Source organism: Parasteatoda tepidariorum, chromosome 7 (genome assembly GCF_043381705.1).
Source record: "Parasteatoda tepidariorum isolate YZ-2023 chromosome 7, CAS_Ptep_4.0, whole genome shotgun sequence".
Classification (NCBI taxonomy): Eukaryota; Metazoa; Arthropoda; class Arachnida; order Araneae; family Theridiidae; genus Parasteatoda; species Parasteatoda tepidariorum.
Genome location: NC_092210.1, coordinates 15,356,731 through 15,373,540, shown reverse-complemented (window position 1 = coordinate 15,373,540; position 16,810 = coordinate 15,356,731). Strand labels below are relative to the sequence as shown.

The window sequence follows — 16,810 nt, the reverse complement described above, 5'->3', positions numbered from 1 at the left end:
GCTGATAGGTAGTCTGAGGTATCTGGTACCAAGCGCTCACCAACTGGTCCTGCAATTCCCTCATATTGCGAGGGGGTAGCGTGGTAGTACGAATTTGGTTTTCCAAGTAGGACCACAAATGCTCGATTGGATTAAGGTCAGGTGAATTTGGGGGCCAAGACATGACTTGAAAGTCACTAGAATGTTCCTCGACGATTCGACCCTTATGACATGGTGCATTATCCTGTTGGTAAACACCATCTCCCGCAGGAAAAACTGTTGCCATGAATGGGTGAACCTGGTCCGCAACTATGTTCAAGTAGCTTACAGACGTCAGGGATTGTTCTATGAGGATTCGCCAATAGCCCATTGTGCAGCTCTAGTGCGACGTAAATTAGCAACAACAACAATGTTCTATGAGGATTATGGGTCCTAATGTGCCCCATGAAAACATTGTTCCTGGGCAAGAAACCATGAAAACCTGGGCGAGCCATTGTACATAATGTAATGGCTCTTCGGTGTATATATATATACATCAGCCACTAAAAATAAAATTTAATTGCTTCTAAAGACTGGTAGAAAAATAATCTTGTGCTGCTCTATGCACAATTTATTTTATTATGAAAAATTGAAAATGCATTGGTAATTTAAAGGATTAACTCTCAATCAATGGTCGGAAAAACTGCATTATTTTTGCCGTTTACTACAACTATTTTGTTACAAATGTAGTTAACTACAACTACTTAGGGCCCGACTTAGCCTAATTGGGGCCCGGTGCAAAAACTTCTTTGGGGGGACTCTCTGCTTCACTACTTCAGTAATGGGGAACCGAACATTATGCAGGTATTTAAATTTTTCACCTCATTATTGATATATAATAAGAAAATTGACTCGAACCTAAAATAGTTATAAAGCCCCCCCCCCCCCATCAAGAGTCTGACGAAATATCGTTCTGTCCATTTTACTGATATTCTAACAATTCTATGTCCATCATTAGAAGGATATATTACACCTGAAGAGCCAAAATTTGACAAAAATTTAATTTTTTCTTTAAATTAATTGAATTAAAGAAGTATGAAACGGTCAAGAATGGGATAACTGATTATTAACTTTGCCATCTATCTGCGAAAAATTTATATCCTTGCTGACATTACGGCGGAATTCAGCTAAATTTCAGCAATTATGATGGCTCGATTAAGCCAATCAGAAGCCCGTATTTCTGTAAACATATCACATTTTGCGATATGTAAAAATAAAGGCTTTTGTTTGGCCAAATTTGTCCATCGTAACCGAGAAAATCTAGCTGAATTCCGCCCTAGAAAGCCATGGATTTACAAAATATAGATTTTTTTGTGTTCATACGATAGATTAATGAAGAAGCTAACATAAAACGGATTTTACACTGCACTTATATTTCGTTTAAGAAAGGTCATTAAACGTAAAATAAGCTTTCTATTTGATTTAGGGCCCCCATCTAATGAGGGGGCCCGAGGCAACAACCCCGTATGCCCCTTCCTTAGTCAGACTCTGCAACTACTTTTTTCTTTTTTTTTAATGAAGTGACTACAAACTTCATTGGAATTGCAAGGAGACGAACTTACATTAATTGTAAGGGAACTATTAAGAAATATTTATTCATGTTTACATGAGCCAATTTGTTATTCCAAAACACTTTTTTTTCGAATTTGTAAATTTGATCTTCAACTTTTTCTGCTTTTCTCGACAGCGAATATTTAATTTATGAAAGCGAAATAATTAAATACTTGAAATTTTTTGATAGTACAATAATTTTTTTTTATTTATTTCCTCTAAAAAACTAAGTACTACATCGAAAACACGTTCCCTTCCTTTTAAATAACATCAATGTTTCACTAGTGTACATTCACATGTGAAAGTGTGACCAATGTGATTAATTTTCGATTTTTCGTAATGGCTAGTTTAAATATTAGTTATGCGTGATTCTTATTATGTAAGGGAGAGGGGGGCACATGTGAACATGGTATGTTTTACCAATATGATTTGAAATAAAAAATCTCGAAAATTTTTCAATTGATGGCAGTACTAGTCCTACCTCTCTGAGAAACTTTCAGAGCAATGAGACATTTTGTTGGTCTATTCTGACAATTTCTTTGTATCAGCTGGTGTTGCATATATTATAATCGCTCGCTTCTCCAAGTGAAAGCATAATATAAATCAACTAATAAACTAAAATTAACTATTGCAGATCATTATATGAACATTCAGGTAAGTTTATGACAATTATTCTTTTTTTTTACTCAATTAAAAGTTCTTTATTTTTCAAGTTAGGTTTAAGAAGGATGATGGGGGCACTTGTGAACAAAACATCTGGGGCAGATGTGAACAGTTCACAAGTGCCCCTACATAGTATTAAGATTATTATCCTCATGATATTATAAGTTTAAAAAATATGTATGCATTTAAAATTATCATTATTTAATTTTCCATAATTAATTTATTAATTTTTCCTTTAAAAAATTTTTTTTTTATTAAATGGTTGATCGCGCATCACGCATATTAACTGATACACCTGAGAAAATAGAATTGTTAAAGCTACAAATGAAAAGATAGAAAAAATGAAAAAAAAAACATGAAAGAGTATTAGAGAAGAAAGAAAAAGGCCCATTACAACACCCGTGGAACATGAAGTTGCGAAAAACCCAATTACGGATAAATTATTGTACAGCTGAAAAATTATTTTCTTATTGACAGTACTGTTGTACAATTTAAATTCACATAGTAAGCTACAACCCCCTCAGTATAATGCGTATCTATATCTGTTATATTAAAGATTTTTTTTCTTTGAAATATGATGATTGCTTTGTGTTTTTAATCTTGTTCATATGTGCCCCAGGCCTGTTCACATGTGCCCCCAATAGGGGCACATGTGAACAATTGAAGTCATTTTTCTAAAATATTATAAAGTAAAGAAATATTTTATTGAAAAATCTCAAAAAATTCCACAAGACAAAGAAAATACTATTTAAACATATGGACTTTTTTACTATGAAAAATTGATGATATTTTTCGAAAAGTGAAGAAATAAAAAAATTTGTTCACATGTGCCCCCCTCTCCCCTAATTCCTTTTAACGCTCAGCTGCTGCCACGGGGTCATTTTCATTGCATCCATTGACGAACCAGCGAAGATTTGTACCCATCAAATTCGAAAAATTAATTGCGTTAGAGTAGTATTTCTTATCTAAACTATCGTTAAAAGTAGTTTCCAGGAATTTCGACGAACTACATTTTTTTATATCGCACTACTCACTGCTTTAGTTTTTTAAAAAAATAGCTCACTACACTACAAATTACGAAAAAAGTAGCGACTGCAGTAATTTCACTACTTGTAGTAAGCTGCTATAGACCAGTGTTCCCCAACCTTTTTATCACCACGGACCTGTCAAGGTTTGATAATTTTATCGCGGCCCGGTGGGGGGACGGACGTTGATTGTTTATATTTAAAATCATTTTGGTTTATTAATTTTAATTTAATTGTATTTAAACATGCCTTCAAAATAAAATACAGTTACACCAAAAAATAAATATAAAGTGATTTAACATTTTAATTTAGTAGAAAGACAAGTCAATGACAACCTTGAGCTTGTTTCTTTGCAATGAGACGGTTCCATCTGGGGGTAATCGGAGACAATGACACCCGAAGTGTGTTGCTTATGTCCAGCTTATTCCGTTGCCTTGCTTTGGTTGCTGTTACATCCGATAACCCCACTTCACACAGATAGGTTGTCGAAAATGGCAATAGGGATTTAAGTGTTGTGGTCGCAATCTCGAGGTATTCTATCTTCGGGGCTACCTTTTTTTCAATAAATAAAAATTTAATAAAGCACAGATATTTTTAATTTGGGGTATAAACCTGGGAATTTAAATTCAGTTTCAATGAAATCGGCTGCCCGGTACCATTTGATCCACGGGCCGGTACCGGTCCGCGGACCGGGGGTTGGGGAACACTGCTATAGACTACTGTTCTCAAGCTTTAGTTTACAGTTAATTCAGTTAGTTTAGTTCTAGTTCATAGAATGCGCAAAAAAGGAAAAGCAGTAAAAATCTTAAGGTAACCAATTACCGTTTATAAGCCTATTTTGAATAGAGTTTTTTTTTTTCATTTTTATATAAAATAAAACTATGAACCTATCTTTTTTTTAAAAAACCGTTTGAGTTTTATTTCTGCGTCAAATCGAACATAAGTTATGATAATTTTTAAAAAAATCATTTATTTTGATTATTACATTGATTATCGTGCTTCTGTTGTCCTTTTCCTCAAAACTAATTTTTCGGTTATTTTCCTTCATTTTCAATGCAATACCTCAAAATGTTTTAGTTCGTATTACTTGAAATTTTGCATGAATGTTTTCTATAGATATGTCTAGTGAGTAAACTACGGATTAGTTGATTAAACTACTATTTAGTATTTTACATTTAAATTAAAAATAACTAATTGCGGTTTCTGGCCCTTTTCGCCAAATAAGTTTCTATATTAGTTGTAAAGTATCTAAATAATAATATTACATCTAATGCTTAGCCTATTCCCTTAGTAGAATATTTTAAGGAGTATTATAAAGCAAATTAATAAAATAAATAAGTAAATCTCAACAAAGTCATGTAATTTTGAAAAAAGGTTAATTTTTGGTCTTTCTTTTATTAATTTTTCTCTCATATTTTCAAGAAAACAGTTTTTATATACATATTTTTTTTGTATTCATTACATGTTTTAGTGTATAATACAAGCATAATTCCAAGTAAAACATTTCTAAATTAAAAACTTCAAAATTTTGCCTTCGAAGGAATTTGGGTACATCAATACGTTTTCATCGATTGGTTGGAATTTCACGTACTAGTACTCAATATTTTCAGATCAAGGGGTCAACATTAAATACGCTAATTACTTAGTGCAGACTGTATTTTATGTTACGAAATCAGACATAACAACGCATTTTCTTCTGAATAAACATACATTTGTTTTTTCCACGTATATAACATTCTTGGTTCTTAAATTATGGGGGTTGCCACTATCTGGAAAATATGGTCGCAATAGTTTAGGCTTGAGAGCCGTCGAAAAATTCGGTATTCAAACGATTAAAAAAAAAAAAAAAACGNAAAAAAAAAAAAAAAAAAAAAAAAAAAAAAAAAAAAAAAAAAAAAAAAACATCTTGATTCGTATTCACTCTATTTAAATGAAGGGAAAGTTAACTGATCTCTCAAGGATTGGAAATAGTTAAAGCGGAGAAAAAAATGGTGTCCATTGTTTGCTAGGAGACAATAATGAAAGATTAAAGCTAGCCATTTCAAAAAGCGACATGAAGAACATAAAAGTTGCTCAAATGATGATTGATGCTGAGAATAAAAGTAAAATTAATGACTCAAAAAAAAAAGAAAGAAAACTGGCAATGATATAACTAAAAAAAATGAATATTATTTATCCAAGTTTCCATGTTCTAATTTGATTTTTGAAGAAATAAATGTATATAGAAAGAAATAGTTTATCATATTTTAGTTATGATTTTCTTTTCCACTTGTTAATCAAATAATTCCCTTTAAGTAAATGATAGAAAGTTAATTTTAATTTTTTTAAATTTTTTTTTATTATTGGAGAGTATTGATATGTTTGAATATTATAGATATACCTATATATTTAAATCTTTGATTTTCATGCATTTGGCTTATAAGCATGTTGTAAATGCAATTACGGAGAGAATGAACGTACGGCGAGAGTGTGGAGAGAATATATATTGCTCAATAAATTACTCAAAATCATTTGCCCGTAAACTTAAATTTGCCCTTAAATTTTATATATTTTGCATGTTGCGTATTCCGTCATTTCAAAAGCTTACATTTCGTGTTTCTATATTTTCATTTCTCCAAATTTTATTCAACCAATTTCCTTCATATGTTGGAATTCGACAATTTAAATAACGTAGATTAAATTGGCGTAAATTCAAAATTTTTAAAAACCTTTAGTAAATTACTAATAAAAAATGATAAAAAAAACTATCTTTTGATTGGAATTATCTTTGAATAAATTAAATTTGTATTTGTAGGTAATTTTCTTTTTGTTTAGATATATTTTTTTTTCCAAAATTTATTCAACCAACTCCCTTCATATGTTGGATTTCGATAATTAAAATATCGTAGATTAATTTGGCTTAAATTCAAAATTTTTTAAAACCTTCAGTAAATTAACTAATAAAAAAATTATCTTTTGATTGGAATTATCTTTGAATAAATTAAATTTGTATTTGTAGGAAATTTTTTTTTTAGATTCGCCTATAAAATTCTTGAGATATGGCAAAAAAAGTTAAAAGTGAAATTAACGTTAAGGGGCTCAAACTTTTTTACTACTCTTGTTTGCTTGAACTACTAAAACCCTATTTTCAAGATGGTGGCGGCACCCCACATTTTGAGGCTCAAAACTCCGAATACATTGAAAAAATGTATGTTTATTCAGAGGAAATCCGTTTATGTGTTCGATTTCGCATTTTAAAATTATCGTCTGCACAAATTCTTTTTCGTTTGAAAAGTCATTTGAAATATTAATATCGAGTCTCCCAAGCGTTAAAATCGGATCGTAAGATTAAAAGTAATTAAGAGTGCTCTCCGAAAAATAAATCTGTTAATTTAAATAGTTTATAAAAAGCAGAATTAAAATATTTATTCTATTAATCTTTATGTACAAACAAAATCTAACAGCTAGAAAAAAGGAAATTGATGTTACACTAATTAAAACTGAAAAGTTCGAATTAAAATGGTGAAGGACGAAATAATATATTCTTTGAAAGGGCAATTATTGCCGAACCCCCCCTTTCCCTATGATTTATTAACTGGATACGCTTTTCCTATTTTTATTCCAGTTTTCCTCAGGCTCATTATCTGGAAACATGGAACAAAATCAGGATTAATGACCAAAAAGTACACGCCTCAATTAGTCGAATGTTTGCTAGGAAAAATAATTACGCTTTATATTTATTTGTTTTGCCGAAATTATGTGTGCAAAAAATATGAAGAGGCAGATCTTAGTGATTGCCTTCCGCTTATCACTATTCAATTCTCACATTCATATATTTCGACTGTTTACTCATTAATTTTTTTTGTCATCTGTTCATAAAGAAAATTACTTTTATTGGGAGTAATTTTCTTTGTTTCATGTTTTTAGTAATTAGTTGGTAAATACCTGTCTGTAGCTGTCTTTAACTGAGTAATGAATATTGAGCGATTATGAAATTATTTATAGTTTTTATTTATTCATTTTTTTGTCTGTAGTTATTAAGGAATGGATTTTTTGTGGACTCTATTTTGCAACATCGTCTTGAAAATTTTCCTTGAACAAATATAAAGGTTTTTCATAATTGATGAATCTTTTTGCTGGGAAATTCTACGGCTTTGTGCCGTATGTAATGCATAGTTAATATATTTGTTTAAAAATATTTTGTAAATATAGATATCGATGCCGAAAATAGCTTAGAACCAAATGTGAATAGATAAAGCTAACTTTATTCATATTCATTAAAAGAAACAGGTGTAAAATTATAATTTTTGATCGTCCCTTTGACTTGAAATTACCCAGAAGGACATATTAACTGAAATTTCAGTATAATTGAGAAAATAGCTTTCGAAAGTGTACAAAAATTTTAAGATGCCGCTAACAAAGTATTTATTTTCATTGTCCATCTATATTATTTGCATCACGTTTTTATTAGTTATTTTTAAGAATACTTGTTTATAATTTTATGTTACTGTTACTGAATAATAAATGGTTATAGTAAATAAATTTCCATTCCTATACGGTTATTGAAATTGTACTTTTCTTTCAAATCCATATACTGAGTTTCCGTCTGAAAACCATTTGTTTCTAACACAATTTACTTCTGCCAAAGCACGTCTGTTCTACAAAATTTCGCGAGAGAATTTTATTATTGCATTGAGGCAAATAAAATCGTCTGACTCAATGCAAAACTCAAATGGCTCCAAACAGTGAATCAAAAATATTGTATGATTCACGCTAAACACTGGAAAAAACCGTGATTTGTTTCGGAGTGCCTTTGCTTTGATTTATTTTATGTCTTTTCTAAAACGAAAATGTATTATTTCAGGAACGACAGCTGATTTGGGAAATGCATTATGCAACAAAAATGCCAGTATTGCCATTTCATTTCGAGAAGTATCCTCGAGGCCAAGGCTCTTCACACATACTATAGTCACTATTGATTTTCTAGTGACAGGTTATCGACTCACATTTAGTGTTGATCCTAATAAAGGAAAAAGTGAGTTATATAGAGATTAGAATTATTTATGCTATCTCAGAAATTATGTAAAAAAATTATCGTCTGTTTTTTGTGAAATGCCTTAATGTTTTTTTTTTAAATTTCAGAATCGATATAAGAAATGAATTATCGTCTGCTTTTATAAAATTCCTTGATGTAATTTTATTTATTTTATCGATGGAAGTTATTATCATCTGCTTTTGTATAGTGCTTTAATTTAATTTTGCTTTCATTGATATTGATCTAAGAAATTTTTTTTTCTTATAATAACTTAATTTTACTAATGCCTTTTTATTAATTCTGATTCTGATTAATACCAAATATTCTGATTGAATTCTACTTTTATTAATAGTTACTTATTATTATATTGAATCGATATGATAACAGTTCCCTTCTACAAAAACTTTTCAAAGTTATTTGGTCAACAGTTAACAGCACACGATACCGGATGTCCCAAAAATGGTTGACGATTCAAAATATTAATTAAAGAAAATTGGAGTGTGATAAAAATATACGATTTGCTGAGTTCTGGTTAGGAAATATAGTTTTTATTTGTATTAAGTTTCAAAATTAGTTTCAAGGTCCATTAACCGATGTCACTGTTAATTGAGAAATACTCTAAAATAATATTTTCAAAATAATCACTATTTCCAAGAAGTACTTATTTTAATCTGAGAGAATTTAAAACATTGTTAATTTTCTTAAACATTTATTATTTTTGAATTATATACAATTTTTTAATGTTTAATCAATAATTTATCAATTATCAATTGATTCATTTTTCACAGATCTTATCTCAATCAACTGTGATAAAGCAAAGACTTTGTGTTTCTTTTTTAAATCATATTTTATGGTTAAATATTGTTCAATTACCAAAAAATGCTGAAAACTGAAAACAATAGAGAAAACGAAAATCAGAATTTTGATCAAAATTCCAAAATGGCTAGGTAAAAGAAATCGTAAGTATGCGACTAAAATATAAATTTAGAATTATTAAATTTAGAATTATTAAATTTACACTTGATGAAGTATAAATTTAGAAAGATGCAATAGACATTCAAAAAGTTAAAATATATATTTTAGCATCTAATTTTTAATAAATCATTTATTCAAACATTAACGCCTTTAAAGACTCATATTCTTAGTGTTTAATTCAGCAATGGCACATATATATTTTTGGTACATAAATTTTATAAAACAAATCTAGAATTGAAGGAAAATTTGCATTAAGGTTGAAATATGCTTCCTGAAATTAAGCATTAATATTTCATAGCGTGGATATAAAACAATAACTAAACAATTCTAAAACACCATATATATTTTTTTGAAAAAAAAATTATGCTTTGAATCAATATCAGGTCTTAGCCTTAAGAGTTGTTTAGTTCTAAGATTTACTGTTAGGCTTCACATAGGATTAGTTGTAGGGTTTTTAGTATCATGAAAAAGTATACGAAACTCAAAATTTTAAAAAAAAAAAATACCAGTTACTCAGCTGACCATTATATATTTTTTTTGGTAGTAATAGTTTTATGTGTCGTAATGAAAGTTTTCTTTTAAACACGTCATTTCAGGAATAAACGATTCAGTTGATTCCGGTGAATAAATTGTTTTCATATTTTGCAGTGTTAATGACTCTAAATGGGCCAAATGATCTAGAGCAAAAGTATCAGATTCCGGGAAATTTATCAGCAGGAGAACATATAACAATATTCCTACCCGATCCAAGAAAATCTACATCACCTGCAGTTTTGCAAATTTTTGTGAATTGCTCTTTGCAACAATCTATAGAATTGCCAAAGTCAATGTTCGACATGCTACAACATCACACAGAAGTTGCTGTGGTAAGTTACATGCTATATTTAAAATCATCAATGGTTAACGTACATTTTTAGAGCCTTTCTCAGCTTATGTTAAGAGAGACATATATTGCGACTATTTTACTAAAGCTACATGACTCTAAAACGCCTGCTTTGCTGACATAGACCGTTAGGCTCCACATAGAGTTAGTTTTAAAGTTCTTCTGCAGCCTGTATAGAGTCAGTTTTAAAGTTCTTCTGCAGCCTGTATAGAGTCAGTTTTAAAGTTCTTCTGCCGTCTATATAGGGTTAGTCTTAATTTTTTTCTGCAGCCTATGTTAGAAAAGACATATATCGGGGTAATAGTAATAAATTTATATCGCTCATGGGCTGCAATAGAGGCACAACTCAAAAAATCATGTTTTGAGATAAGTGGGTTTAAAGTTTTCATTGCTAATGAAAATGCATAGGAAATGCTTTAGTTTGCTTAAACGAAGATTACCCTCAAGTTGAATTATGAGTTCGCTAGTATTGCTGCTGAAAAGAATGTGTATTTTCATATTTACACATGTTCTTAGTCCAAAAAACGTGTTTTTTGAGTTGCGACTCTATTGCAGCCCATGAGCGATATAACTAAAACGCTTGTTTTTGCCAATATCTGTTTATAGATTTCACATAAGTTTTTAAGGGTTTTCTGCCTGCCTATAATTAAAAAGAGGCATATATCCCGGTAATAGTTCTAAAGCTAACTAACTCTAAAACAAACTCTAAACAAACTCTAAAACGTCTGTTTTGCTAATATCTACATCTAGGTACCTTATCGGGTAAGTTAAAGGTCTTCTGCAGCTTATGTTAGGAAGGACATTCATTGTGAGTATTCGACTTCAGCTAGATGCTCTTAAAAGTCCCTGTTTCGCTAACTTCTATCGATAGGTTCCCCACTAGGTTGATTTTAAAGTGTTCCGCGGCCAATATTAAGAAAAAGACATGTATCGTGGTAATAGTAACAAAGCTAGATAACTTTAAAACGCTTGTTTTGTTGACATCTTCCGCTGTAGATTCTACATAGAATCAGTTTTAAAGGTCTTCAGCAGCCTACGTTAAGAGAGGGCATACATTGTGAGTATTCTACTAAAGTTAGATGCTCTACAATACATGTTTTGCAAACATCTACGTCTACCGATATATAGGTAACTTCAACCTATGTAAAAGGCATATACTAGGTAATACATAGTTACTCAAGCTAGATAACTCCAAAACGTCTGTTTTGCTAACATCTATCCCTACGTCCACATTAGCTATCAAGTTATTTATTTATGGCATTTCTACGCTATAACTAGATAATCTAATCATGAAAACGCATACACATCTTGTAAATATTAATTTACCCCCGATATAATTGCACTTGTTACTGAACAGTTAATAGATTTCATACGCTAATTGACAAATCCGATTCTTTGCAAGCAGTATTATTTTGCAATTAGCCTAGCTAGTTGGATGTGTTAGTAGTATTTTCTATGCAGCCTGGCACTTTCTAGGCTAAATGCAGTGAGCTCATACCTTCAGGCTGACAAGAAAATATCCATTGTTCAATTGGTATTTATTTTATAGACCCACTTAAGGGATGAAAGGTTGGGTCAACCATGCCCGGTTCGACGATAGAACCCAGAACCTGTGGCACGAACACGCGAAGCGCTTATTTAAGAATGTATTAAATTTAATTTATTTTTAATCAATTAAATTTAATCTAAAGATTAAAAAGTAAATAAAAGATATATATTAACTCGGATGAGAAACTAAATTCTTTACAATTCTTACCGCTACTTTAATAATTTTTAAAGTAATATATCCTGACAACATCTTCAAAACAAATTCCTTGAAAGTTAAAGACACGCGTATTATAATAATAACACTTAACTTAATAAAGGATAGTTTTAATGATGAGCGTTAATGAAATTTCTGCAATTCCAAATTCTAAGAATCATGTTGCATTCAAAGGGAATTGTCATAATATCAGAACAGATTTTAAGTCTTGTCTTTTGAAATAAGATATTCAATCTTTTATGTCAATGCTGCTGTAATCAATGAGAAAATCTGAATATCGTGAAAAGTTTTAAAAACTTAATGTTACATAAAATGAGTTGACAAGTCTATTGAGTAAACGATTTCTGATTCCGCCATTTTAATTTTCAAAAGAGAGATAATCGTTTGAAGAGACCATTAGGAAAAAGAAATATACTGAAATGAAAGCATGATAAAACGACCGGAAAATAATATTTTCAACCATCTGGGATAAAATTGAATCCATATGCAGGAATAACCGCAGACAATTTCTTTCTTTCTGCGCCATTGAACAAAAAAAATATTAAGTTCTTTTTGTTCCATTTTGATGCGGCGGATGATGTTCTTCCATCTTGCATCCGGTAGGGAAGAAAAACGCACTCTTTTTGCTAAATTTTGACGTCATTTTTACAACAAGAGAATGTTTTTACATAATTCGGTTACGATTCCTTAGAATTGTTATTGTCATGATTTTATGAGACATTTTGTCGAAGTTCCGGTTAGGAATGGCATCATCTCTAAGAAAAGAGATATTTGAGGAAAAAATAATGAGCTAAATTTTCCCGTCATAGAATTTTAAAATCGTAGCACAAACTGAAAGAGAAATAAGTAAAAGTTAACGACTTACTTGAATGAAAATAATACTTGGAAGTAAATATACGTTATTCAAAAGCGAGTCGAAGGAATAAAAATACATTAGATTTTTGTTTATCATTATTATTGTTTTTTTTTTTATAGAAAATTTCCATGCAACTTTTTAGGGTATTTTTACTTGAAAAAGTATTGTATTTTATAAATTGTTTGGTGTTATTTTTTTAGAATTTTTTATGTTAGACCATGGAAAAGTATTTATTCGTCTTACTGCAGAGCCGTCTGTTTCAATTTCTTTTCCAATGCCGGCTCATAACTTAATTACAAAGACTATAAAAACAGAAAGTTAGGACTCAAAACGAAACTCAGTTCATTTTATCGCCTCGTTTGAAGGACTTTTATAATCTCTTTTAATAAGTACTAAACATCTGTTTAAAGAGTAGTGTCCGCATTTCCAAATTTGTGCAAACGGTAAGTGGGCGAGAAAATCTGCATAATACAATGAAAATTGCAGATAAGGGGAGGGGGTGTTCTGCCACACTGGATATTAATTACCATAATTGATTACTTGATATTTCAACACGATAATGACTGCTTATTACTCACTTCGGATGCTTTTGCAAATTATCTTAAAGCACTAATTAATTTTATCGCTCCCTCTCTCTCTTTGAGCTTAGCAATTTTTTTTACAAGACCTTGTGTTTTAAGTTGTGATGATTTTTCTTGGAAGGGTAAGTTTGAAATAGTTTTCTATGAAATGGTGTGTTTTGTATAAAAAAATATTTTTAACGCTTGAGTGCATGGCACAATTGTCGATGTTAGTGAACGAAGGCTCTTAGTGACGTTTTAATAAAGTTGAGTGCGTTAGCTTTAAAATGCATACGTTGCTTTCTTTTGTTGCACCTCTAACTTGCACCTCTATATATATATATATATATATCACAATAAATAAATACAAAAAGAAAAAAAAGAGAAAAACAAAGAAAATTAAGAAAATCAATAAGTTTTATTTGCTGCGCATAAGTTGTAAGTATATAGTACTGATAAAATAAGTTCAAAGACATGCAAAGAAATTTTTGAAAAAAATTTATAAAAATCCGGAAGAAAAAGAAGATATAATCTCATTGATCATATATTTTTTAAAATTTTTTTCCCGGATTTTTATAAAAATATTTTTTTTAATTTATTTCTTTCTTCAATTTTTTCATTATTCTGTAATTTTTCCATGTTTTCTCTACATTTTGAACTATATATATATAAATATTATGTAGATAATGTAGATATATAATTTAAAAATACTTCAGTACGAACGCGACATAAAATGATCCCACTACTCTCTATTAATGCTTCTATTTCCATATTTTGTAATTTAGCAAACATGTTACGAAAATATTTTAAATCATTTTTGAAAGATGCTTGTAAGTGTAAGAGCATTTGAATTCTCTATGCTTTATATATTACATTGTGTGTTTTATTCTGTATTTTCTTGAATTTTTATTTTATATTTTTGCTTAATATGTTTTATTTTGTTAAATTTTTTTTGGCTTTCCTCACACTATTGTATTCATAAATTTTGCATTTGCTATATTTATACAATATGCCGGGTAGGTGGACGAGCGGTTAGCGTGCCTGACTGCGAAGCCAATGACTGCAGGTTCGAATCCCGCTCAGGGCATGGATGTTTCTCTACGTGTGTTGTCCTCTGTTGTGAATGTGGCCCACCCTATGAGCGGGTATCTGAGGAAGTGTGGCGTGGGAAATGGTGCCCACTGGGTAACGTTAAATGAGCAACACTTCCGGCGTCTTCCGAGGTGAAGAACGAGTTCAGTAACTGCCGTTAAAAAATATTAATACAATATTAGAAAGCACTCATTTTCGCGTATATAATCGTGTGAGCTGATGACGAGATTAGATCTTTATTTTTTTTACATCGAATATCTTTATTTGGTGTACAAGGTAATTTTGAAAGGTGGCTGAGCTGTTTACCAAAAGCGGCAAATACTAATTAATCTCAAGCTTGTCATTCGGTAAACAAAGGTGGAATTGCCTTTTAGCCCTCCAAATTTTGAGGGTATACTGAAAAGCGTATCATTAATCCTTGAAACTTTCAGCTAACATTTTTTGGGGCTGTTTTGGCACAAATCGCATTAAAGAAGTGATGTTGAATCTTTATTCATTACGCTCCTTATGATTTACATTAATCAGGCTGATATGTTAATTTGTTACGAGTTTTAAATCAGACTTTTTTAATGTTAATTCAAGATTCATGTCACCTTAAAGATCAAAATTGTTTATTTTCATTCGAAGTTTATTGAAGACTGTATGAATGCCTGTTATTCGTAGAAATAAGAAAGAGCAAGTAATTAATAAATCGCTACTAATAAGCACACTGCAATTCTGCTCAACAACTGATAGGCATATACCAATAATATTTAAGAAATAAAAATAATTCCTCTTTTTATTAATATTATTATTGTTGCTCTTCTTTGTGATTTTTGTTATTATATTCATTCTTCGTTGATCTACTAGCAACCGTGTTTTACAATCAGTCTATTGAAGGACGAATAAAGAGTAAATATACAATATACCTACAAGTATTTCTCTAGAAAATTTAGAATTGCGTAAATTCTTGTGTTATATTCGATTAAGAGTGCTCAGGTGATTCACTGACTTTAGGGTTGGTACTCGTGGCATTTCGATGTCGATGTCTGGAATTACTATTAAATAAAATAATAATCACGACTAGTGGTTTACTTAAGCTAAACAATATGCATGATCTATTAAATGGAAGATGAAAAAACCCGGTTATATTTTTAATGACAAACTTTTATTAAGTTTAGCTTAAATTTTAAAAGTTTCAAATATCTGAACAAATCAATAGAGTAAGTTAAATAATTTTTTATGCTACTTAACAGATTTCTTTGTTTTCGTCTCCTTATTTGCAAACGAAAACCACAAACAGTCACTTTTATTTTTTATTAAAGCCAGATGATGTGGCGTAAACTGGAATTCCTTTGAACAATTAGAATGGTTAGTTGATTTCTTTTTCATTTTTCATCAGACACCTTTAGACAAAAAAACATTAAAATTAAACTATTCATTGAAAATAGATTTAAATTAAGAAGTAACCTACTTTTTTGAGTGAATTAAAAATTCCTATTAAATGTATGTTTTATGTATTTTATTTGAAAAGATCAAAGCGTGTATTGAATCAACATTTTATTTTGCGTAAGAGAGGCTTGTTTAAAAAGCTTTTGAGTTAACTAGTACAATTGCGTATTTCTTATAATTAGTAGAACTTCCAACTTGAAATTTAATTTAGATTTGACTATTTTCAACGAAACCTTAAATAGTTACATTCGAAATAATTGTCGTTTACTTTACTTCGTTTTAATATAAACTTTAAAGTAATTAATCGCATTTAATGAACAATTAAATGCTTAAGCTAAATAAAATAAAATAAAATAGCATTTCTGAATTTTATTTTATTTCAATTGTTAGATACCCATTTCTATTCAAACTTCAAAACACACCATATCATTTTCTTGTATTTATAATTTATTTTTTAAAATAAAATTGGAAGTAATCATTTGCATAATATGTACTTAAACTCTAAAAATGAAAAAAAAAAGCAAAATTGTGTAATTAACATTGACTGCACTTAATTTTCTCATTGCGGCCATTAAATTTGCGACATAATTTTCTGTTACTGGTGGAGATAAAGAATTTGAGTTTAAAAGATCCGAAGGTAGACGTAAGGAAGTACCATAAACAAGTTGTGCACAAGTTGCATTAATATCCGCTTTTAAAGCTGTGCGAATACCTAATAAGACAATTGGTAAAATTTCGGTCCATTTATTATTTTCCTGTGCTATTATAGAACTTTTGAGTTGTCTATGAAATCGTTCTATCATTCCATTACTTTGCGCGTGATATGAAGTAGTATGGATGTGGTTACTGCCTAAGATATTAGTGAGATTTCGAAAAAGAGTTGATTCAAAATTTCGGCCTTGATCGGTAGTTATAGTAACGGGAGTGCCAAATCTAGAGATCCAACCGTGAATAAGTGCTTTTGCGGTGGTCTCGGCAGT

The 16,810-nt window shown here is 30.2% G+C and overlaps 1 protein-coding gene across 1 annotated transcript in view; it reads left to right on the top strand.

Moving 5' to 3' along the window:
- LOC107456330 (cartilage oligomeric matrix protein) overlaps positions 1-16,810 on the top strand; it is a gene marked incomplete in the record, with an annotated part of 101,468 nt that overhangs the window by 3,207 nt on the left and 81,451 nt on the right. The window contains 2 exon segments of the mRNA XM_043054677.2: positions 8,101-8,271; positions 9,895-10,112. Of these exon segments, the coding sequence (XP_042910611.1) occupies positions 8,101-8,271; positions 9,895-10,112 (389 nt within the window).